This window comes from Podarcis raffonei, chromosome 9 (genome assembly GCF_027172205.1).
Source record: "Podarcis raffonei isolate rPodRaf1 chromosome 9, rPodRaf1.pri, whole genome shotgun sequence".
Classification (NCBI taxonomy): domain Eukaryota; kingdom Metazoa; phylum Chordata; class Lepidosauria; order Squamata; family Lacertidae; genus Podarcis; species Podarcis raffonei.
The window spans coordinates 41,285,572-41,307,875 of NC_070610.1; the positions used below are offsets into that span (position 1 = coordinate 41,285,572).

The 22,304-nt window shown below is 42.9% G+C and overlaps 1 protein-coding gene across 1 annotated transcript in view; it reads left to right on the plus strand.

The window, feature by feature from the left end:
* Positions 1-21,498, plus strand: part of TMEM154 (transmembrane protein 154) — a 30,150-nt gene extending 8,652 nt beyond the window's left edge. Inside the window, exons 2-6 of the mRNA XM_053403096.1 lie at positions 8,666-8,983; positions 13,769-13,796; positions 14,174-14,259; positions 17,159-17,216; positions 20,750-21,498. Coding sequence (XP_053259071.1) covers positions 8,666-8,983; positions 13,769-13,796; positions 14,174-14,259; positions 17,159-17,216; positions 20,750-20,765 — 506 coding nt within the window. The 3' untranslated portion in view covers positions 20,766-21,498. The remainder of the gene's footprint in view (positions 1-8,665; positions 8,984-13,768; positions 13,797-14,173; positions 14,260-17,158; positions 17,217-20,749) is intronic.
* Positions 21,499-22,304: the final 806 nt, after the last annotated feature.

The window sequence follows — 22,304 nt, forward strand, 5'->3', positions numbered from 1 at the left end:
CATCTGGGGTGAGCAAAACCCGGGAGACATCAGCCATACATTCCAATCGGGACGCCATGATACAGTGTCCAGACTGGACAGCATTCTACTCACACAGGGTCTGATCCCCTCAGTGGAATCAACAAACATAGGTAACATTAAAATCACAGATCACGCCCCAGTAGAAGTCATCGTTAAAATAGGAGAAGGAACACAAACCACCCCATCATGGTCCTTCAGCCCCATCCTAACTACAAACAAACAAATTAGAGAGAATCTCACAAAAACCCTCCAAAACTACTTCGAGGAAAACGATGTAGACAATATAACAACCCATCTCCTATGGGACGCAATGAAAGCGGTCACCAGAGGAGCTTGCATAAAAGAGAAAACATTCCTTAAAAAACAAACCACCTCAAAAATTAGCAAAATAGAACAAGACATCACAGTCCTCTCATCACGCTACAAACAAACAGGATCTAAAAAACTTCTCAAACTTATAGAACAAAAAAGGAGAGAACTAGACTCCTTAGAAATCAACAAAACAATGATCAACATTCTATACTCTAAACAACGTTTCTATGAATATGGAGGGAAAAACTCCAGATTACTAGCAAATAGATGTAGGAAAAAAGCACTCAAAACAAGAATACACTGCATCACCAAAAAAGACGGCAACATAACATTCTCCCCCAAAGAAATAATCTCAGAATTTGCAGAATTCTACTCCAACCTATACACCTCCCATAACCCACCAGAGAGGGAAATCAAAAAATTTCTAGCAGGACTGACCATGCCTACCCTAACTGATGAGGAACAGGAATTCATGGACAGCCCTATCACCCCAGAGGAAATAGATGCAGTCCTCAAAAATCTGAAACCACACAAAGCCCCAGGCCCAGACGGCTTCACAGCAGAATTCTATAGGAAATTCAAAGAACCCTTGATGCCTTACATGACCCGCCTATTCAACGACATCATAAAAGGGGGTCCCATCCCCAAAACCTGGACCCACTCCAAAATAGTCTCCATCCCAAAACCACTAAAAGATAGCCTCAAAGTAGAATCATACCGCCCAATCTCATTAATAAACCAAGACTACAAGATATTCACATCAATCTTGGCCAACCGCCTAAAAATCTTCCTACACAAGTTAATAGCCCCAGACCAGACTGGCTTTGTCCCTGGCCGCAATATAACAGACCCCATCAGGAAACTACTGAACCTGATCGAACACAGCAAGGCAACCAAACTCCCATTGACAATTATGTCCTTAGACATCCTCAAAGCCTTTGATTGCTTAGAGTGGAAATACATATTAGCAGTACTAACTAACATGAAATTTGGCCCCAACTTCCTACAAATACTCAAACAAATATACTCCCAAGCCTCAGCAAGATGCAGAACTAATAATATGGATTCTAATACTATAGCTATCCAAAGAGGCACGAAACAAGGATGCCCACTGTCTCCCTTCTTATTTATCTTGGCTCTGGAACCCTTAGCAATCCGCATCCGAGCAGCCACAGACATCAAGGGAGTGGAAATAAAAGGCAGAACCTATAAATTAGGGCTCTTTGCAGATGACCTAATGGTCACAACACCAGACCCCATAAACACAGCAACCTCCCTAATCAGAGAACTCAACACATTTGCAATGGTGTCGGGCCTACAGGTAAATTTCACAAAGTCAGAAGCTATGTGCTTCAACACCCCTCCTCACACCCAAAAAGAACTCACGAAGGTCACCAAAATAAAACTTTGCCACACCAAGTTCAGATACCTAGGGGTACAAATAACCAGAAACCTCAATAAACTGCACCTCCACAACTACAAGCCCCTGTGGCGACAAATTAACAAAGACCTAAAGAGATGGAATAACATGAATTTCACTCTCTCAGACAAAATAGCCATGATCAAAATGAGCACACTCCCAAAACTAACCTACCTATTCCAAACCCTCCCAATCTGGATCCCCCCAACCCAACTCCGCAGTTGGCAGAGAAAACTACACTCTTTCATCTTCTCACATAAAAAACCAAGAATAAGCCCCAAATGCCTGCACCTCCCCACCTCAGAAGGAGGATGGGGAATCCCCAACATAGAAGCATATTACATTGCCAACCAAATACGACATATAATCCCATATATACTCAAAGATGAGACAAAACAATGGGTACACCTAGAGAGGGACACAATTGAAAATACCTGCACCACAGCATACCCACTCCTCCCAAACAAACTAAAGAAAATTCCCACAACACTCAACAGGTACACACAGACCATGCTCAAAGCATGGAAAACACAAATAGGCAAACTATCCCCAACCCCATCCCCACTAATCCCCCTGGCGTACCACCCATTATTCCACCATGCAGCACAAAACCTCCAGATAAAAACCTGGCGAACCAAAGGCTTATATCGCCTAATAGACTTCTATAAAAATAACAAACCTTTGTCAACACAAGAAATACAAGACAAGCTAGAAGACACCCAAATGCCCTGGTTAACACAACACCAACTACATGCCCTCTTAAACAACCCAACAGTAAAATTAGCAGCAACTAGGCCCCTGACAACCTTCGAAAACCTCCTCCTAACAACAAAGGGAAACAGTAAAGGGACGGTATCCGCAATATACAAAATACTACTCCAAAACCCCACAAACCCCCTAGACGCAATCAAAAAACAATGGGAGAATGACATAGGCTATGAGATTAACCCCACGCAATGGGCCAGAATGTGGTCTAAACCTCCCTTTAAATCCATATCAACGAAAAGAAAAGAACTCACACTGAAACTCACCTACAGGTGGTACCTAACACCAAGGAAACTAGCGCTAATACGCCCAGGAACCTCACCAAAATGCTGGAGAGGGTGCACCTCCACAGGCACATACCTCCACATGTGGTGGGAATGTCCCAAAATCCAACTATTCTGGGCAACAGCCATACGAGAAATATGTAAAATAACTAAACAAGTATTAGATATCACCCCAGAATTGGCCCTACTAAACATCTTCCAAGACAACAACGCCCATTTACACCACAAAGAACTCATAACCCACCTACTTTCAGCAGCTAGAAACACCATAACCAGACACTGGAGAGACCTGTCAGGAGTAAGCATGGACCAATGGTACCAAATAGTATGGGAAACAGCCCTACTGGAAAAATTAACTAATAAACTGAAACTGACACGGGGACAAACAGAAGAAGACACCTTCACTCCGATATGGCTCCCCTTTATCACATACACAACCCAACAGGACAATGACAATAATCCACCAACAGCATACAAATCAATATGGCTAACCTGATCCAAAACACCCACCCACCTCACTCACACACGGAAACAAAGATCACCACAGCCAATCACAAACAAACAATCACACCGTACGCCAACCCCAAACTCTCTCACCACCAAAGGAACACAAGTGAACAACACAAACAACGCTGACACCAAACTCTACATACACTAAGCATAATAGAAACACCGCCACCCGACCCCACCCCCATCCACCTTCCCTCTCTCCACCCCCCCTTTCTTTTTCCTTTTTTTTCTCTTCTCCCCCTAATGCCTCAACAAATGAAACGGATTTGTAAAAATGTTACATGGGAAAAAAAAATACGAGGCATTACACTTTTGTAAAACAAGAAAATCCTAAATAAAATATTAAAAAAAAAAAAGGAAAAAAAAAAAACATCTTGCTTTAGTGGCCGAAGGAGCCGGCGTACAGCTTCCGGGTCATGTGGTCAGCATGATTAAGCCGCTTCTGGCGAACCAGAGCAGTGCACGGAAACGCTGTTTACCTTCCCACTGGAGCGGTACCTATTTATCTACTTGCACTTTCGACGTGCTTTCGAACTGCTAGGTTGGCAGGAGCAGGCACCGAGCAACGAGAGCTCACCCCGTCGCAGGGATTCGAACCGCCAACCTTCTGATCGGCCAGTCCTAGGCTCTGTGGTTTAACCCACAGCGCCACCCGCATCCCCTTTCATTAACTTAAATTGTCCTTAATTCCGGGCATATATGGCTAGCATAACCTCTAACTTGGGAACTGTTTCACAAGAATGGTTGCAGTACTCTATCAAGCGGTTTTTTTTAATTGTTCAGGCCCCCTTCGTTTTAATGTTTATATCAAACGTGCAACTGACCTACTTTTCCTTCTGTGAATGGAACTGAATCCTGGATATGGTGTGGGTGGGGTGGGGTGGGAAAATGGAAATCACATTTCCTTCCTTAGGTATTTCTTGGGGAGCAACCAGTTTGAAAACTGGAAACACGAGGGACGGATGTACCCCGGGGTAAGGGTGGGGGAAGCCTGCCAAAGTTCAGACAAATAGTTCCATGGACTTTTGTTCTGGAGATTTTACCTTAGTTAATAAAACACCAACAAGTGGAAAACTCACAGTTTTTCCTTCCACTTACCTGCTCTCCCTACATGAGAGCGTCCTTTGTGAAGAAAAAAGAGAGATTTTAAATTAAAAATTAAATTAAATTAAAAATTAAATTAATTTTTTTTAATTGTGTGGGGTTTTTTTAAGGAAAAATAATGATTGGGAATGAAGCGGGCCACCTCAGTAGTCAAACTCCACTGCTTACACCCTACTCTCACATCCAAAACTCAGAGGAGAATGATGACCCACATGTTGACTTAAACATCCCTCCCCCAAATTCCTGAAGCTAAACCCATCCATCAAAACTAAATACCCACCCCAGCTCTCTCCCCCTTCTCCTTTACAGCTCCTCCTATCTCGAGCTCACATTTTCAGTTCCCTGTGTTACTTTAGAAAAGGGGGGACGCTCCCCTGAGGACACATTCCACCATGTCTTTTAAGACACATGCCAATAAAAAGGAGCATTAGCAGAGGCGACGAATTCTCCTTCAGTTGGGAACACTCTTAATGGGAGGAAATGGGAGAACAGCTTTTCTCTTCTTAATTAAGTTGTTTCTGGCATAGATAGAACGAAATATTTGTGTGACATTCCCCTTTTGAAGTTACTTTAATACACACATAATATTGCAGGGCATCCCACAGCAATTGTAGTGATTTCCTTTCCTTTTAAGAACAAAAACGCTGATTGAATCGATACAGTTTTACAAGTAATTTAAAAAGAGAAAAAATGGCATTTGCTTACCTACCTGCTCATGTGATTCAGCCCTTCATAGATTTTAGAGAGGTGGTTTCTTCAGGTAGCAGATTTTTGGGTATGGGGGTCTTGAAAGGGCAGCAAATTGTTACCTTTTTAGTTAATTATTCTTATATTTGTACTCTCAGGGAGAGGCCTTTGTAGGATTTTTTTTTGTGGGGGGATACCATTTGCTATTCAATCCTTGACAGCAAAATGTATTGGGTTTAGCCTCCTCAGGGAAATCTGTCATCTCAAGGGTATTTTATTACCAGTCAATCAATGTGATTTTCATTTCACCTGACTGCCATAACCTTAAAGCACACACTCTTCCAACAACATGCTAGCTTGTCCTCTTCTTCCCAGGAAGTACTTGGCATAACCTTTTATGGCTATTCTATAAGACATTAACCAGTTGGTTACATTTCTATTCAGCTTTCCACAAGGGCAAGAGTCAACATGGAGTCTTCCAGATGCTGTGGACTACCTGCAACTCACAGCATGCCTACCACTGGCCTTGCTAGCTGAGGCTGATAGGTGCAGGACCAGCCCAAGACATTTTGCCACCTGAAGTGAAATAAACAATGGCACTCCTCCCATTCCATGTTCAAATGCTGACCAGGTTGGCACCTGACTTTCACTTCAACACAGGTGATGAGGCAGAGTCCTCTACATACTTGAGGACAGTGGCCTAGCTTAGCGGGCACAGAGCAGGCCCCAGTGTTCACAGAGCTCTGTGTACTCTCTGTCCATCAGCACCTGCTGTCTGAGGTTAGTGTCTCAATCTATCTAGTGGTAGGATTGGCCCTGGGTGCAAGTTGTAATCCACCACACCACTGGCTACCTCTGCTGCAGAGAGTTCATGCTGGCATCTGTATAAGTGGATTTGCTGAATGCTACTACGATGAATCTTCCTGGAAAAGACCCTGATGTTGGGAAAGATTGAGGGCACAAGGAGAAGGGGACAACAGAGGACGAGATGGTTGGACACTGTTCTCGAAGCTACCGGCATGAGTTTGACCAAACTGTAGGAGGCAGTGGAAGACAGGAGTGCCTGGAGTGCTCTGGTCCATGGGGTCACGACTAAACGACTAAACAACAACTATGATGAATCCTCCAGCTAGAACTCTGTAGTGCACTTTCAGTGAAATTTCCCTTTCATACTTTTTGGTGACCCCATTTGACACAATGACATCTCTGTCCAATAAAGATGGGGAAAGGTACTAGCATAGGCATGCGGATTGTAGACTTCTGAGATATTTGACTGCAATATTGGTATGTTACATAGCCAACTGTTGCTTATTTTTATCTCTCATCCCCATCCCTCCCTAGGAGTCTGGCAGCACAACTGGGAGAGTGAAATGGCTTAGACTGAAGTTATTTTGGGAGCAATTAATTTATAAAGCGTCTGAAGTATGTGCTGCTCTCAAAGGCAGGAACAAATATTTACATCTCACCAACCATAACATCAAGCTTTCGGAATGCCTTCTGAATTTGATACCGGGGGGAGAATGATCTATTATCACCGCCTTTTTATTGGTCAATGCGTGTGTGCATATAAAAAAGATTTGCCCTTCCATTCAGTAAGAGAACTCGCTTTCTCAAGGGCGCCAGGTCTCAAATTTGGATCACTTCACTGTGCTCTTTGCCATGACTCCAAGATCACTTTCTGGAGTAGCCACAGCTAATTCAGAAGCCACCTGTTTGTAGCCGGGATGTTCATTCCTCAGTAGAGATGTTAATTCCTTTTAATAATGAATGGATAATGAATGAATAAGCATAATTTATTTCTTCATTGTCGTGCGAATAAATGAATGGGAAATAGTAATCCATCATATCTGAATGAAAAACAAAATTAAGGGAAATTTCTTCCATTAGTTTGTGCATTTTTACTTTCCTTTAAAGTGTGGTCCCTTTGTCTAATCTGTCTGAAATTTGGCTAGTCTGGTGCCTGAGGATGGAGAAGGGGTGTTGTTGTTTGTGATGGTAAATAGAATCAGGGATCCACAAATGCTGGCTAGGCTCCCTTGCCAGCCATTATTTGTGGTAACTACCAGCCCTCTCCCATGCATCCTCTGGCATTCACAGAGAACTTGGGAGAGAAACAGAATCTGTTCTTATTTGTGCGGGTTATGGAGAGGGTAAGGAAGAATGGAAGTCTTTCCTGGTGTTTGGAAAGGAATCCTGCTATTTCTTACCTGGTTGGGGGAAATGCAATGGAAATGAGATCTGCAGGGCAGGGACTTGTGTGGTGCTGGATGTTCAGATCACCAGAGGGCAGTTGGCCGTGGTGAGTTGACAAGCGGGTTTGTTGATTCCTAAGTCGAATGCAAGCAAATGTCTTATCCCTTAGATAGAAAATACAGAAGTTACAAGCAGCAGAAAACAGGTGGCGTTTTCATTACAATCACTGAAAACAACAACTGAACAGATGCAATTCTGACAAATGGAAACTTAAATGAAACGTTTAAATGAAAAACAGTGATTTGTCTCACACACCTCTCATTTTTAATGTGTGTTTCATTGTACTTATTTAACTGAGGTTTTCCCAGCCATTCGCTTGCCAGCCTTCCAGATACAGCTGTATGCCTAAAGCTCAGCACAGCAGCTCTCAACTTTATTCTGCTTTTGAAATTTAGGATTTAAAAAAAATATATATATTTTGTTCCCTTTTGTTCCGAACAGCTGTATAAGTTTGGGGCTGTTCTGTGCTGCATCTTCAGTATACCTTTTTGGAAGAACGTGTTTTTTGTTGTGAGCGTGTCACGCTGTAAATATTTGTTCATAATTTTTTTCTGTGAATTGAATACTATGTACCATTGTATAATAGTAGCTTTCATAAAGCAAACCATAAATATACTGCCTTTTCTTACCAAAAAAACCAACAAGCCAACTTTATTTTCCTAAATGCTTTGTAGTGATTTGCAAACTCAGTGCTCCACTACAATGTCCTGATTCTAGATTTACAACACACTGGGTTTAACAAATCTCTGTGGAAACCATTATAGATCCAAAGGACACAGTCGTGAGTTGTTATGTAATCAGAAGATGTGAATCACAAGGGAAATGCCAAGTGTAAGATCCCATTGCCAATAACAGTTTTTGAGCAGCCATGCGGTCAAGGATGCTTTTTGAGGACTGCATCAGAAAATGAATGGATTTTTTAAAAAAGCTCATTTGCTAAAATTTATTTTTAGTTCCAGTTATAAAAATAAAAGTGATATATACTTGTCCCCACCCCACCCTGGGCCAGATTAAGACCTTTAGAAACCCTAAGCACTTAAAAGATTTTGGGGCCCCCATAGATATATTCAAAATATAAACAATAATAAACCGTAAAATAAAATGTTATGTTTTTGATTAAACAAAACCTACAGTAAGATAGAAAATACTGTTTTTTTTTTATACTTTCACTTTATTTATATTTGAGGGGGGAAAGTTCTCCTACTTTTTCTGATGGAAAAATTCTGTGGTGACCCCTTCCCTTGATACCCTAAGCACATGCTTATTTTGCTTAATGGTTAACCCAGCCCTGTTTCCCCCTATTTGGCAGGCTCTACAACAGCACCGGCAGATGAAGAATATTCAGGGCATGGCTTGACATCACCTGTTACCACAGAAGTACCTGTACTGAATACACTGGGATCACCTACATCTGTTATGATTTTGACAACTAGCGACCAGGGTGTGCAAACTGCCGCTACATCCACAGAAGCAGAGAATTCGGAAATGGAAACCACTGCCTCTGCAGAAATGGAAGACCTACATCCTGCTTTGATATACGGAGTCCCGGCTGCTCTGCTTCTAGTCCTGATTGTTTTGCTGGTTGTCTTCATTGTAAGACGTTGGAAGCAGAAACCACCCAAGCAAGGTAGATATTAAAGTTTCTTGGGGGATGTGTGAAGGACCATATTAGATTACAGTGGTACCTCAGGTTACATACGCTTCAGGTTACAGACTCCGCTAACACAGAAATAGTATCTCGGGTTAAGAACTTTGCTTCAGGATGAGAAAAGAAATCACACGGTGATGGCGGGAGGCCCCATTAGCTAAACTGGTACCTCAGGCTAAGAACATTTTCAGGTTAAGAACAGGCCTCCAGAACAAATTAAGTTTTTAACCCAAGGTACCACTGTGTATATATATATGGAGGAGCAGGATTGCCAGCTTGGCCCCGTGACCGTGGGTGCCCAGTGCCGTAGGTGCCATGCAGTGTGCATGGCCTGGACACTGAAATTTGTGAGTGCCCGGCCCCTTCATGGGGAATTTTGTGGGTGCTCGGGCACCTAGGGCCCCAGGGAGCTGGCACCTATGCAGAGGAGACAACTGGCTCTCACATGCTAAATGTTTGAATTGGATTTAACCCTTGAATAAGGTCTAACTTTAGTTTAGGAGTGAATACTGTGGATGGGGATGTGGATTTCAGCAGCTGGACATTGGGTTGAAGGTTAAGATTGGATCCTATGCTCATATAACTGCATGTGTATATAATGCATGATAACAATATTCTCTCAGGTTACCTGTGGGGTGACATATATTTTGTCCAGGGTGGCATTCTGTGTGATTCCTCACAGCCCCCAAAACAAAAGAGAATACGTTTTCTATTCACTGTGATAGGGAATAGACCCAAGTGGCAAAGCTCATGGTCTGGAAGGAAGGGAAGATGATTTCTGCAGCCTGTGCTTGAGCACTGGGATTTTGAGCCCTCGGTGCCTCGTATATTCCATGCTGCTGAGCAGTGTTGTTGAAAACCAGGCACATTTCTGAATTCCTCAGGAGACTATTATTTGGCTAAACACAATTCCAGTGCAAACAAGAAATCCCACTTAACCTGGTCTGACTGTGCTTCTTAGTCCCCACTGCTTATCTCTCTTGTCCAGGACAGTTATAATGGGATTTTCTTGGCTTTTCGGCTCTTTCTCAAGGGTGTTTGGCCATAGATAATTCCCCTTGCCATTTTTCTTATACTTGCCCTTATACTTACTACAGTATTGGATTTATGCCTCTCCAATAAAGAAAGAGGAGGAAATAAGGCTGCCTCAAAAATTAATTTTATTCTTCACATTTCCCCTCACAAAGGTCTTCCAGGATAAACGTGGCAATTGCACCTACCGCTTGCTAAGATCCAAACATGCTGCAGGAGAATCATGGGATTGTGAGGTCTTTAATCCGCCAGCTAGAAGGATAATGCAATCCAGGAAACGACATGTTTCCCTTGACAATGATTCTGCTTATGATGCAATGGAAAGGGGAAACGGGCAGAGCCTTTAGAAAATTTACAGTGAAATATAAAGGGTTGGTAACAATGGGAGAAGCTTTAAGATGGTGATTGGACATGCACAGATTCAAATATTTAAAATATACAAGCAGTGGTTTAATAGTCTGATGGCTAATGAAGCTTTTGAGTATTGGTATATAAACATACAGGGCAACTGTATACAGGCATATTTTCAGTTGCAACGCCATGAATTCTTGGCATTGGTTTTTGGTTGTGTGTTTTTCTCCTGCTTGTGATACTTTGGCTGAGTGTGCACCATATCTTTAAAGCACAGTCTAGGCACCCCCACCCCAAAGAATCATGGGAACTGTAGTTTGTTAAGGCTGCTGGGAGCTCCATGAGGGTTAAACATCAGTTCCTAGGATGGGGGGCAGCGGGATGCAGTGGCATAGCATGGGGGGCCCACCCGGGCACAAAAATTGTTAGGGGTGCAAAATTTCAACACCTGGTGCTGTCTCAATACAGCTACATGCTTTCGTTGCTAAGATCTGTTGAAAACAGCTTCTCCATGAGAACCAGGAAGTGACCTCCCCAGATAACAGAGCAGCTCTTCTTTTTTAACTCTGTGGCTACAATCTCCTGAGTGACGCAGACACCTTAGGGTGACTCAAATCCTGCAATACACACCTAGATTAAGGAACGGGGTAATTGAGTACATTCTCAACCCAGAAATTTGTTTTCAGTACCAAAACTAAACTTGCAATCGCCATGCACAAAAACTCCTTTCTAGTTCCTCTGCCCCCACCCCTGCTTTCTTAATTTCAGCGGGGTGTGTGTGTGTGGAGAGAGATCTTTCCTTGTTTTTCAAATTATTTTTGCTTTTTTTCTTAAAAAAATGTTTAGGGGTACTCTCATTTTGACTCAATAAAATCACCGGGAAAAGAAATGAAACCGCCATCGGGGGTGGTAACAACGAAACTGACCAATCACCATGCTAGATTCCAACTCCTACTTCACACATTAAATGCTCGCTTCCATCTGAGACTCAGGAAGCACCGTGACAGGAAATTAGGCCGCCATCGGGGGTAGCAACGGAACTGATGATTCACCGTGCTAGAGAAGAAACTATTTTTTTTTTTTAAGTTTCTTCTCCCGTTAGATTCACAAAATGTTTAGGGGTATGCATACCTTTGCGTATGCATATTACTGCATATTACTCAGAAATCTACTATTAGAACCCGATCTACTTTTCCTACCAATGACTGAGGGTGCAATCCTATACAGTCGTACCTTGGTTCTTGAACAGAATCCGTTCCGGAAATCCATTTGACTTCCGAAAACATTTGAAAACCAAGGCGCAGCTTCCGATTGGCTGTAGGAGTTTCCTGCACTCAATCAGAAGCCGTGGAAGCCACATTGGACATTTGGCTTCCAAAAAATGTTTGCAAACCAGAACACTCACTTCCGGGTTTGCGGTGTTTGGGAGCCAAAACATTCGAGTCACAAGGTGTTTGAGAACCAAGGTACGACTGTACATGCTTTCATGGGACTGGATCCCATAGAATACAGCTGTTATGGTCCTAGCATCAAGCAATAGCCAGAATTCTCAGATGGAGGAGAACCGAAGTGGTCAAGTCCATGAATACCATACCACTGGCTGAAGAACACAGTTGGGTTCCTCATCCTGAACCTGAGTCTGGCAGACAGGAACTTGCTGCACCAGGACTGCTAGAACATCACCCCTCCCTGAACCCAATTCACCCAAGAAGTCAAGCTCTTCTTGCTCCACAACACCTGTTCAACAGTACAGGGAGCAACCCCAGAGGAGAATGCACTCATTTGTACACCAGGGAATTTTGCATTCCTTTGTAGGCAACTTCCTGGGGGCAACGTATCAGTGGTGGGCAGCGTCAGAAGCAATAGTGGGCAGAGCAATTCTGCACACACACCCCATCAGTACGCTCCATCCTGGAAAGCAAGAGGCATTATTGGAGTTTAAGGACACATTCTAGCCAGATAAGAACACCCAAGGAGGATAGTAGGCAGGGTTCAAAGTGAGTGCAGCCTGGGAAGAAGGTGGGGCCTGTGGAGCCAGATTGTGGCCCTCCAGGCATTCCATCAGCCTCTGGGCCTGAGGTTTCCTGTTCCTGTTTTAAGTAGCCACACTCCTCAGGTAGCGGGTAGAGGAGTCTAGGAAGAGTAATCTGGACAGAGTGGTCCACTCACCTCCTCCTTCCATTGGAACAAGTGGCTCACTGAGAGCTCTCCAAGGTCCTGCTGCTCCAGGCTGCCTTGTAGAGTACCCCTGCCACACCCCATGAGCTTTTGCTTGAAGTCAGGTCAGGACAATTATGTTGTGAATTATTTGTCATACCAACTGTGAATCATTTGTACTGACGAAAGGTGCAGCCTATATAGCATATTTTTGGGGTGGAACTTTCAGCAGAACTTGAGGCATTGTGGAGACGGCATGGTTAAATCTGTGGTCCATACCATCAATGTTTCTGCTGGGAAAAGTGAATCAGTGCCTACATCCTTCCCCCTGTCCTTTCCTCCCTCCTATACCTTGCTAGGTATAAAAGACACGTTTCCTTTCAGTTGTTCAGAAGACAGTTTCCTCCTTTAAAAATACCGCATCCTAACCTCCAATGGATGTGGTTTCCCCTCTTATTCCACCTGCCTCTCTCCTGGCAATTACTCTTTCCTTGGTTTATTTTCCTTCATTGCTCTGTGCTCTCAAATGCCTTTCTCTCCAGGTTTTAGGTGTTTGCGTGTGTTCGCGTTTTCATCTTGCCCCTTATCTGTAATCTGCTACAGTCTCTGTTCGTAAACAGGTGCACTGCACATGTACAGCATTAGGCTGTGTGGAAGTAAACAATTTTTATCACAGTTGTTGACTTCTCATTATGTTGCTTTCACTGTTGGAACCTGTTAGCCTCAAGAAATTCATTGCTTCCAGTCTCCTGTTCACCGCTAGACTCTGATTTGAATATTAATGCAGCTTAGCTGTAGTCAACATCTTAAATTTACCTCAGCTACTAATTTCAACTTGGGCTTAATATCCATTTTACTGCATTTTACTTTCTAGCTGCCTCCAAGTTCATATATTTTTCTTTTTTCTTCTTCTTCTTTTTGGCTTTGTGCATAATAATTATTCAGGAAGGTAAAGGATGTAATCCTGGCCCAATTTCCCTCATACTACAGAACAGCCTTTCTCAACCTTGTGCCCTCCGGGTATTTTGGATTGAAAAGCATCTGACATCACAAATCAACAAATAACCAAGGGAAAGGGGGAAGGGAATGGAGTATAGCTGGGTTGAATCTTGAGCAGGAGCATTCTACTCTGCAATATTTAATTGCCAGCCCACAGTGATCTCTCTACCTCTTTTTTAAATGAATCATTTACTTCTTTCTGAAATGCATTTCATTTTATTTCAGAGGAACTAGCAAGTGAAAGCTGTAAAAGGTAAGACTGCTTCTTGTTCATATCAACAGTTGTGGAACTGTTCTCATGGCCTAGGGCCACATAGACTCTTCAGTATGACAGAACCACAAGTCATCTATTTTTTTTAAAAAGGCTGTTGTCTTTAAGCCATGCCCCCCATATTGCGACAATGGGATCTATTGGACTACTAGTTTATTGCATTAGCTTTATTCCAGATTTAGTAACATTTATTGATTCAACAGCTCACACAATGATGCTCTTTTCTAAATTAAGCACGCTGGCAGCTAAATACTTAAATACAGCCTAACACATGGATTGATTCTAAAATGGTATTAAAAATATCTGTCTAACAATTCTAAACTGCATGGTCCAAAATATGTTTTTGTTTTCTTACTCAGTCCTATTTTTGAAGAAGACACACCCTCTGTAATGGAAATAGAGATGGAAGAGCTTGATAAATGGATGAGCAGCTTAAAACGAAATAGTATGTATTGATCACATTCTACTCTTGGAACTTTTTCTTTTCTAACAAGCCCATCTCTTCCCACCGTCTTTGCCTAAGTTCTCTAAAATGCATTTAAGTCTATAATCTGAAATACTAAAATAATAGCAGAAGATAACTGCTCTTTAAATATTGAGGGAATTGAAAAATAGATGTGTGTCCCTTTAAGGTGATGTAGTTTTTATTTCAAAGCCTAAATATTTGTAGCCATTTCAATATAGCAAGTGGCTTCTTTGAGAGTGGTGTGTGTTTTAGTATTAAGGAGTGTTTTTTGGCATTAATTTGCGATATGCTTCACCACTATTGACTCATGGCTCCTAGCACTTTTTATTCACTGCCGTCTCCAGGATCATCTTACAGGCGTGTTGCTATGACCACATCGTTTCCTCCTTGCAGTCTTTTTAGGTTTGCTATCTACTCCTCCATTACCTGGAATGAAATCATTGTTTTCTCCACAAGCAGATGGCTAGTTGTGATTATTGTCCAATCTGGAAGAGAGCTGGGCGTATCCAATTATTCTTAAACCTATGTCTCCTGGCTTCTTATTCCAATCTGCATGCTTGTTTGCCTCAAACACTGTATATTAAATCAAGCTTCTTGGCACAGGGAATGTGGTATCAATATCTTATTCCAAGAGGTTCGCAAAACATAGCTGCTGGGGAAAAGAAAGACATAAAAACCAGAGAAAGGGCTGAAATACATGTAGGCACCAAGGTTCCCAGACCACAGAAAGTGCCATAAAGTCACTGCGGTCTAGTGGATAGAATAGTACAAGTGGAAACTTGGGCCCAAGGTTGCTTCCAGATGACCTGTTTATTCAGCATTCGTCCTGATTGGTTTCCACAATGTTTGCAGGAAGGTTATACAATGTCAACTGCTTATTGAACATTCATCCTGAGTTGCTTGCAGGGAGATTGTATGACATCTCATCAAGCAGTTGCTATCCCACAGTTTCCACTGCATTTTCCTCTTACTTTCCAATGATAAAAGTCTGTTTTTTCCTGGGGTGGGGGAGTGGGTTTATTCTGCAAGAGCTCCACTTTAATTGTACAGCCTGAATTTGCTGACATGCCACTGAATTCCACCTGGAAAGAGTGACAGTATGGAAGCACCCTAAGTTCCTGCTCAAAAAGGACTCACTAGGTGATCATGGTCAAATTGCTCCCTCAGAGCCTCAATACCCTGATAAGAGAGGATCGTCTCACCAAGCTGCTGAAAAGACCTTGCATACCTAGAGCCTGGTTCAAAGACTTGCAAAAGGGGGGGGGGACTGTGCATAATGGCACAGATATTGAGTATGGCAAGACACCTGCATCCACATCAGAACCTCCTCCCCTTTCACTCTATGCCTGTTACTTGACATTACAGGGACCTCTTCTACACTCATATGGCTTTGGTAATCTACACAGGATAGTAGCTATTCCCTTGAGATCTGATCTCCATAGATTATTAGATGTGCTCTTTGTGCAATAGGATCTGATGTGCACCTTTACAAGGTAAAGGAGTGGATTGGAATACCTCAAGGCTATTATGATTGCTATTGTTGTTAACGTAAAGTGAGTGATTTGCTCACTGTTCAGACTGGTGAAACCCTATGTCCTACAGACATTTGTATGGGTCACAGCTTGACTTGATGTATGAATCACTAATAATTTCTGTAAGCATGTATATCATTTTTGTGCGTAGCTGTTAGCAAAAAGTAGTGATATGAATCCTCCCCGCCCACCAAAAAAACCTGTTCTGTTGGGTTTTCCCCAAATTCTTTTGGAGATAATGGGGGGGGGATTTATTAACCCCCACAAAAAATCCTTCACATAGCCTAAGACTACTATTTTTTCCAAATCATGCTTCTTGAAGAAAGGACTGTAGAGTAAAGTCCCATACAACTAAACACAGATGCCTTATGTCCAACTTGTAAGGCCTCAGGTAAGCAAATTGGTAGGCATTCCTTGTCTGCTGATCAAATGACTTTGGGAAAGCATTACATATCCATAATATGTAGATAAGGGGCCTACCCAGTGGGCCTTCAGATGTTGCTGGACTTCAGCTCCCACCATCACTCACTGTTGGCCATGCTGGCTGGGGCTGATGGGAGCTGTAGTCCAACATCTGGAGAACCACAGCTTAGCAACCCCTGCTCTGGTCTATACCTTTACAAATTTGTGCAATGCTATGGAAATACTACCAACTAACAGCAACATTGGAGTGAAGAGCCCTGGTGCTTTTATCTCCAGCACCAGATAGGAGAAGTTTATTGGCGTGAACATGGCCATCCTCCTTAGACTAGGCACCAATGCTTAGTTCACATTTAATTTGGCATCAGTGGGTTTGGCGCTCTGTCCTTTGCCTGACGCAGGAAGCTGCGTTGAGCCTGACATTATGGTACCTGGCAGAAGACACAGAGCCTGCCTTTAAAAGTGAAGCCCTGACCTTGCTAGGGGTCTTCAAAGTGGGCATGCGGCATTGATTTGCCACTACTCAATGGGTGCTACCCAGCAACAGCATGAAAAGGACAACAGCACACAAACTCACCAGCTGGAGTAATCCAGCAGAACAACAGACATGACATAAACAATTATATGTTGGGCAATTTATTATTATCCCTCTTATTTTTAGCTTGTGACAAAGGCAAGGTGCTAGAGATGGGTGCTCTGTGCATATATATATGTATGTATAAAATAAATAAAACAAAGGTTACTATGGCTTCTGACTTATCCACAAGGGTTTTAAATGGGCTAATGGCTGGAGACATAATAATAAAAATAAAAAATGATGTCCAGGTCCTGGAGGAGTCTACAGTCCAGTCATTGCTATTCAAATTGAACAGACGTTCACAAAATTCCCCAGGCTAATAGTTTCACTGTCTCCAATCTTTTCTTAGCTGAATGTGAATATTTGCCTTCCGTGAAAGAAGAAAAAGACTGCAATGCCAGCCCAAGGTACTTGCGATTCTCCAATTACACTTCTGAAAGGGACACTGTCAGCTTCAATAGATCCAAAATTGAACAATGGTCTCTTCTTCTTTGCAGATGACCCTGAAATCTATTTTGCTTATCAACATTACTCTGTTGTTTGAGGCACAGGATAGATTTGCTAGCCCACCACTGAGAGATGGGGTTTTATTAGTCTCGTTGGTGAGATGGATGCGGAACTTCATTTTGTGAACTGTGCGCTGCTAATTCAATATATCTTTTTTGGAAGGGATTATTCCTTAGATGGGAGTTGTGTTTCTGTCCAGCTCACTGGTTCTAAACATGCTGAGTGGCTATTATAATAAGAAAATTCAACGATGTAGCTGATATATGTGTTGAAGATACAAAGACATTTTGTGGTTGCATTTTAAACAGACAATTAGCCACTGTTCTAGTAATTAGGTAAAGGTAAAGGGACCAAACTGCGGGAGGTAGTGGAGGACAGAGGTGCCTGGCGTGCTCTGGTCCATGGGGTCACGAAGAGTCGGACACGACTAAACGACTAAACAACAACAAAAGGGACCCCTGACCGTTAGGTCCAGTCGTGACCGACTCTGGGGTTGCGGCGCTCATCTCGCTTTATTGGCCGAGGGAGCCGGCGTACAGCTTCTGGGTCATGTGGTCAGCATGACTAAGCTGCTTCTGGCGAACCAGAGCAGTGCACGGAAATGCTGTTTACCTTCCCGCCGGAGCGGTACCTGTTTATCTACTTGCACTGACGTGCTTTCGAACTGCTAGTGTGGTGTAGTGGTTAAGAGCGGTAGTCACGTAATCTGGGGAACCGGGTTCGCGTCTCCGCTCCTCCACATGCAGCTGCTGGGTGACCTTGGGCCAGTCACATTTCTCTGAAGTCTCTCAGCCCCACTCACCTCACAGAGTGTTTGTTGTGGGGGAGGAAGGGAAAGGAGAATGTTAGCCGCTTTGAGACTCCTGAAGGGGAGTGAAAGGCAGGATATCAAATCCAAACTCCTCCTCCTCCTCCTGCTAGGTTGGCAGGAGAAGGGACTGAGCAATGGGAGCTCACCCCATCACGGGGATTCAAACCACCGACCTTCTGATCGGCAAAGCCCTAGGCTCTATGGTTTAACCCACAGTGCCACCCGCGTCCCATTCTAGTAATTGTGAACTACAAAAAAAGAAAAAGAAAATTAACACAATGAATGCACTTTCCAAAGCACCCCCCCCCCAGTTTCTTCTTGAATATACCCTAGAATTTGCCTTTTGGTTGCCCCTTTGCCTCTCACAAGCCACAAACATTAAGGGGAAGGGCTATAGTTCAGTGGGATAACATCTGCTTCCCATGCAGAAGTCCCTGGTTCATTCCCCAGCATTTTCAGGTAGGGCTGGCAGCATATTCTGTCTGAAACCCCAGAAAGCCGTTTCTACTCAATGTAAAACAATACTGAGCTAGAGAGACTAGAGTTCTGACTCAGGTTCCTATGCTTTCAATGTTTGTTCTTAGGGTGGCTGAAAATATCTATGTTTGGGGGGCGGGTGGTGGGGAGAAGGGCAATATTTGAAATCACCCTCCTTTGCTGCATTTCCAAGATGCTGGAATAAAACGTTGAATGGTCCCTCTTAAAAACCGTCTGTGTAAATCAGTGGTGAGCAAACTTCAGGCTTGAGGGATCTCCTTTATTTTGACAGGAACCACTGAGGTCCACCAACCAGAGCCAGTGCAAAATAGCAGCAGGGGACAGAGCCCGATTCAAATAGTGTTTTGTGGGAGGAGGCACAGCAATTGCCTACCGCACCTTATAAACATCTTGAGATACTACAGATTAGGGATTCTAAACAGAAACCTCTAAAGCTAGTTTGTGGGGCTGCACTAAGCCATGGTCAAAGGAAACCAATAAATGCTAATATTTTACAGGTGAGGAACATAGAAAGGGGGTTACTTGAAGATTTTACTTGCTATTGTTAGATCACTGGAAGTCAGAAAGCTTTTTACTGTGACTCACACAGAGATCTGCCAGTAGATCCTAATCAACTACAGCCCATCCCTTCTGTAAATAAAAGAGCAGCATGGATTTCTGGGAGGGAGGGGAGGAGAAAGAATCACTGGGACCACTAGGTGGCTCTGCTTTATTATGAATCATGGCAATAGTGTACGCTTGTGTCCTTTATGATATGCTACTTGAAATTAGATATGTTTTGCTAAGGTAAAAGGCATAGAGAGCTTCAGGTGACAATGAACACCCCTGAGAGAATTAAAGTGTGAGATGCGAGAACAAAGGTGTCTAATCAAGTGCCCTGAGGACACTTCTGTGGACATTTCCTCCAGGGTAATTTGCTGCAGTTCAGTGTAAGCAGTCAGCAGATTTTCTTCACTCAGATAGGCTGGATTGTAGCAACCAATCAGTAAGATTGAGGAAGTGGGGATCTGCCAGCAAAGGTTCTCAAACCATTACAGTTGCATCCAATTGATTCTGCGGTGGGAATGAATATTTGGATTTTTCTGGTTTGTGGGACCTACTTTTGCATTTTACAAGAATGTGCCCCCCTCCAAGGTTATCCAGATGCAGAATAATGACTCAGGGAAGCAAAGTTGGGGGCAACATGGCGGTTCATAAGTGTGACTTGTGATGGAAACCGTTTGACCCCCCCCCCATCTTGCTGTGTGCACCAGGCTGGAATGCCCCTCCTTATCTTCTTGTTATCACCACTCACCCCAACGGGTGAGTGAGGCATCCCAGGCCTGCAGGCCAATTGTCTGGGAGTGGTGGCACCAAAAGCTGTTACAGACAGTGAAATCATGAGGACCAAAAAGGCAGAAAGGGACCTGTGGTATAAAGAAAGCAAGGAACGGTAGATAAAGTACAGGAAGGAAGCTGGCAGGAGAAGATCATCAGTCACTCAGCACATGAAATCAAAGACTTTGCAGGCAATAGATTCTTGAAGGAAATCCCATGCTAATTACATTGCACCACAGATCCACAGAGATTGTGAGTTTTGAGCTGGCCCATAATCAATCTTGGTTTCTTCTGGTTATTGGCAAGGGAAGAGATCAGAGATTGGCAACAACCTCACAACAGATCAGGATATGGGGGGTTTCTTTCATTGTGCCAACGTGTGTTGCATTGAGAGTGTGTAAACATTTGAATTTCAGTTCAGTCTTAACCTAATCATAACACTTTTGCAGAAAATTAACAGCCTTTTAATTCTGCACAATACTAGGTTCTGTGTAACTCGGACATTTGAATGCTTGATGCTAGTCCAATAGTAGCATGTGCTCTTTCTCATTCTATACACACCGTGTGGCAATGGAACAATCTAGGCCAGGGGTTTAATAGTTTAAAAATAAAAATGTGAAGGGCAGGGGGCCTAGGGGGGCCAGGAGGATATATGAAGGCACCCTTGGATGTCACACTGGGGGCCCCATGTCTAAGCAAGAACTGACCACATTTTTTAAAAAAAGAACTAATTGTGTGTGTTAGGAAAGTACAATGTTCAAATGTGGAAACACCTGCTAATTATTTTATTAAACAATGTTTACACAGTGACTGCGAATCTTGAAATCAAGAAGGCATTATATGGATTGAAGGAAGAAACAGCAAACCTTACAATTCCTGAGATCTGGGTGATCTGGATTTGAGTTTCCTTTACCTGAAACAGTCAAGGATGCTAATGCATTTGTCCTTTCCTGCTGCTTCTGTTCCTCATCATGATGACATCACTTCTGCAAAGCAAAGGTCCTGGGGAAAAAATTCTGCTGTGAAATTCAGAAGGAATAGGAAGAGTACAATCCTCTTTCAGACATTTCCCAGAGCAATTCATTCCCGCCCCCCTTGATCAATCACGTTATGGTATTATTTTGTAAGGTTGCCCATTACACTAATGTTTTTTTATGTACAAAGGACACTGTGTCCTTGGTTCTGAATTTCTTTGCTCCTGTGTGTTTAAATCACAGTTCTGAAATACAATCCAAGGAACTGGCATTTAATTTTCTTTCTGGTAATGATGGTGATACTTCACACAGATTTGAACAGATGAGGGCAACAGAAACGGGCAATCATTCTATAAACGAATGTAGCATGGACATCATTTCAAACAACCAGGAGCTGTCGGAGGATTTGGGACAAGGAAATACTGCAAGATTTGAAAAGCTTGTATTGTGTCAATATGGATGCTGTCATTATATAGTTGAGTCACTAGATGGTGCTGGACTGGTATCTGAAGTGAGCCAGGAGTTTCCTGTTACTGTTCTTTTTAAAGAGATATAATAAAGTTCTTTTCTAGCTTCCTAGTATGCCCTCTAAGTCTTCCTTGACAGTGTTCTACTTTTGGTTTCATGGAGCCCAAACTTCTCTTGTAAATCTTAGGAGCAGGTTTATCCACATTGTAATTACCTCCAATGGTGCTTGCCAGTCCTTCGGAGAAAGATAGTCTCTTGTCTTTACTTTCTTGAAAGCTGTTTTAAATTGTTTTTATTATTGTTTTTAAGGCTGTAACCCAGCCTGGGACCTTAAATAAATAATGCTTCAATGGTGGGATATTTCCTCTGAATGCTACTTGCTTAGAAGAAATGTAGAGGATTGAACATAACTTTTGGTGGTGTCAAGATACCTGGGGTGGATCATTTTTACCTTTCCAAATGCCTTCTGCTCCTCCCTAGCTGACAGGAGTGGTAACTTAGCCCCACAACTGTGGGTGCCATGCAGCGTGCATGGCCCTGGCACTGAAATGTGTGGGCACCTGGCCCCTTCATGGGGAATATTGTGGGTGCTTGGGCACCCAGGGCCCCAGGGAGTTGGCACCTATTCTAGCTGACATAGCATTCCTTTACCTTGAGTTTGGAAAAAGGACCCCTTGCCTTCCTCATGCTGGCTTGTCATTGTGATTCTGTAGTAGCTGAGGGTTCCTTTTACAACAGAGAACTTCAGGTGACTACCTGCACATCTCTGTCTGGGTGGCAAGAAAAGAGAAGGACCTGATTTTGAAAAGCTTCCTTAGCTTGGAATCTATTGCCAGGTGACAACACACTAAGAGTTCCTTGATTTTATTATTTTTGTTGTTGTTATTGTTATTGTTATTATTATATCTTGCCCTTGGTCA